At 60.7% G+C, this 832-nt stretch overlaps 1 protein-coding gene across 1 annotated transcript in view; it reads left to right on the top strand.

Annotated features, from left to right (window-relative positions):
* Window positions 1-577: 577 nt before the first annotated feature.
* PPAP2C (phosphatidic acid phosphatase type 2C) overlaps window positions 578-832 on the top strand; it is a gene marked incomplete at its 5' end in the record, with an annotated part of 1,661 nt that continues 1,406 nt past the window's right edge. Inside the window, one exon of the mRNA XM_009072775.1 lies at window positions 578-794. Within this exon, the coding sequence (XP_009071023.1) occupies window positions 578-794 (217 nt within the window). The remainder of the gene's footprint in view (window positions 795-832) is intronic.

The following is an 832-nucleotide window of genomic DNA, read 5'->3' as shown; positions in this document are numbered from 1 at the left end:
CTGTGGCACTCTGAGTGGCAAACCCTCCTCACCCGAACCAACCCAGCTAGGGCAGGATCTCCCCAGAGCCCCGAGGAGGGGCTAACAGGAGCAAGGGCTGTGGAAAGGAAGTCGAGTGCAGTGGGGTCCCACTGTGCCTGGGTTGGATCACCCACCAGCATCTCCTGGCGCTGGCTCTCCTGGAGCTGCTGGGACCATCTGGGGGCCCTTCTCTGCTGTAAAACAGGTTTGCGAGATGATGGTGCTCATTAATTTTAATGAGCTTTGTCCTTCTAGACTGAAAGGCTCCGGGAAGTGTGAGGAGAGGGCAGAAGCTCGAGCCCTGCCGCTGTTGTGCCTGGGGAGGAGTGGGACAGCCGTGGGGGCTCTGCAGGTGCCCAGTCGTGGCTGTGTCCTTGGTATCTGGGTGCTGCAGGCAGCTGTGAGCCCTGATAGGGCCCTATCGGCATCAGGGCTGGTGAACTGGCGGGTGCAAGTCCTCCTGCCCTGGGTGCTGGTGGCTCCGGATCCCAGAGGGGATCACTCCCTGGCACTGGGGAGCAGAGACCCGGGGATGAAGGGTGGGGAGAACATGTAGTGCTGTGTGGCAGTGTGGAGCCTGCCAGCTGGTGTCCCCAGCCCTCCCCTCTCTCTGCCTTGCAGCGTCTCTGCCCTTCGTCATCCTGACGCTGGTGAACTCCCCATACAAACGAGGCTTCTACTGCAACGATGACTCCATCCGCTACCCCTACAAGGCAGACACCATCACCCACGGCCTCATGGCTGGGGTCACCATCACCTGCACTGTTGGCATTGTAAGGAATTTCTGCCCCCTTCCCTCCAGAGCAGGAAT

The sequence above is a fragment of the Acanthisitta chloris genome, unplaced genomic scaffold (genome assembly GCF_000695815.1).
Source record: "Acanthisitta chloris isolate BGI_N310 unplaced genomic scaffold, ASM69581v1 scaffold30064, whole genome shotgun sequence".
NCBI classification, from domain to species: Eukaryota; Metazoa; Chordata; class Aves; order Passeriformes; family Acanthisittidae; genus Acanthisitta; species Acanthisitta chloris.
Note: the sequence above shows the minus strand (reverse complement) of the source record. Positions and strands in the feature narration are given on the sequence as shown.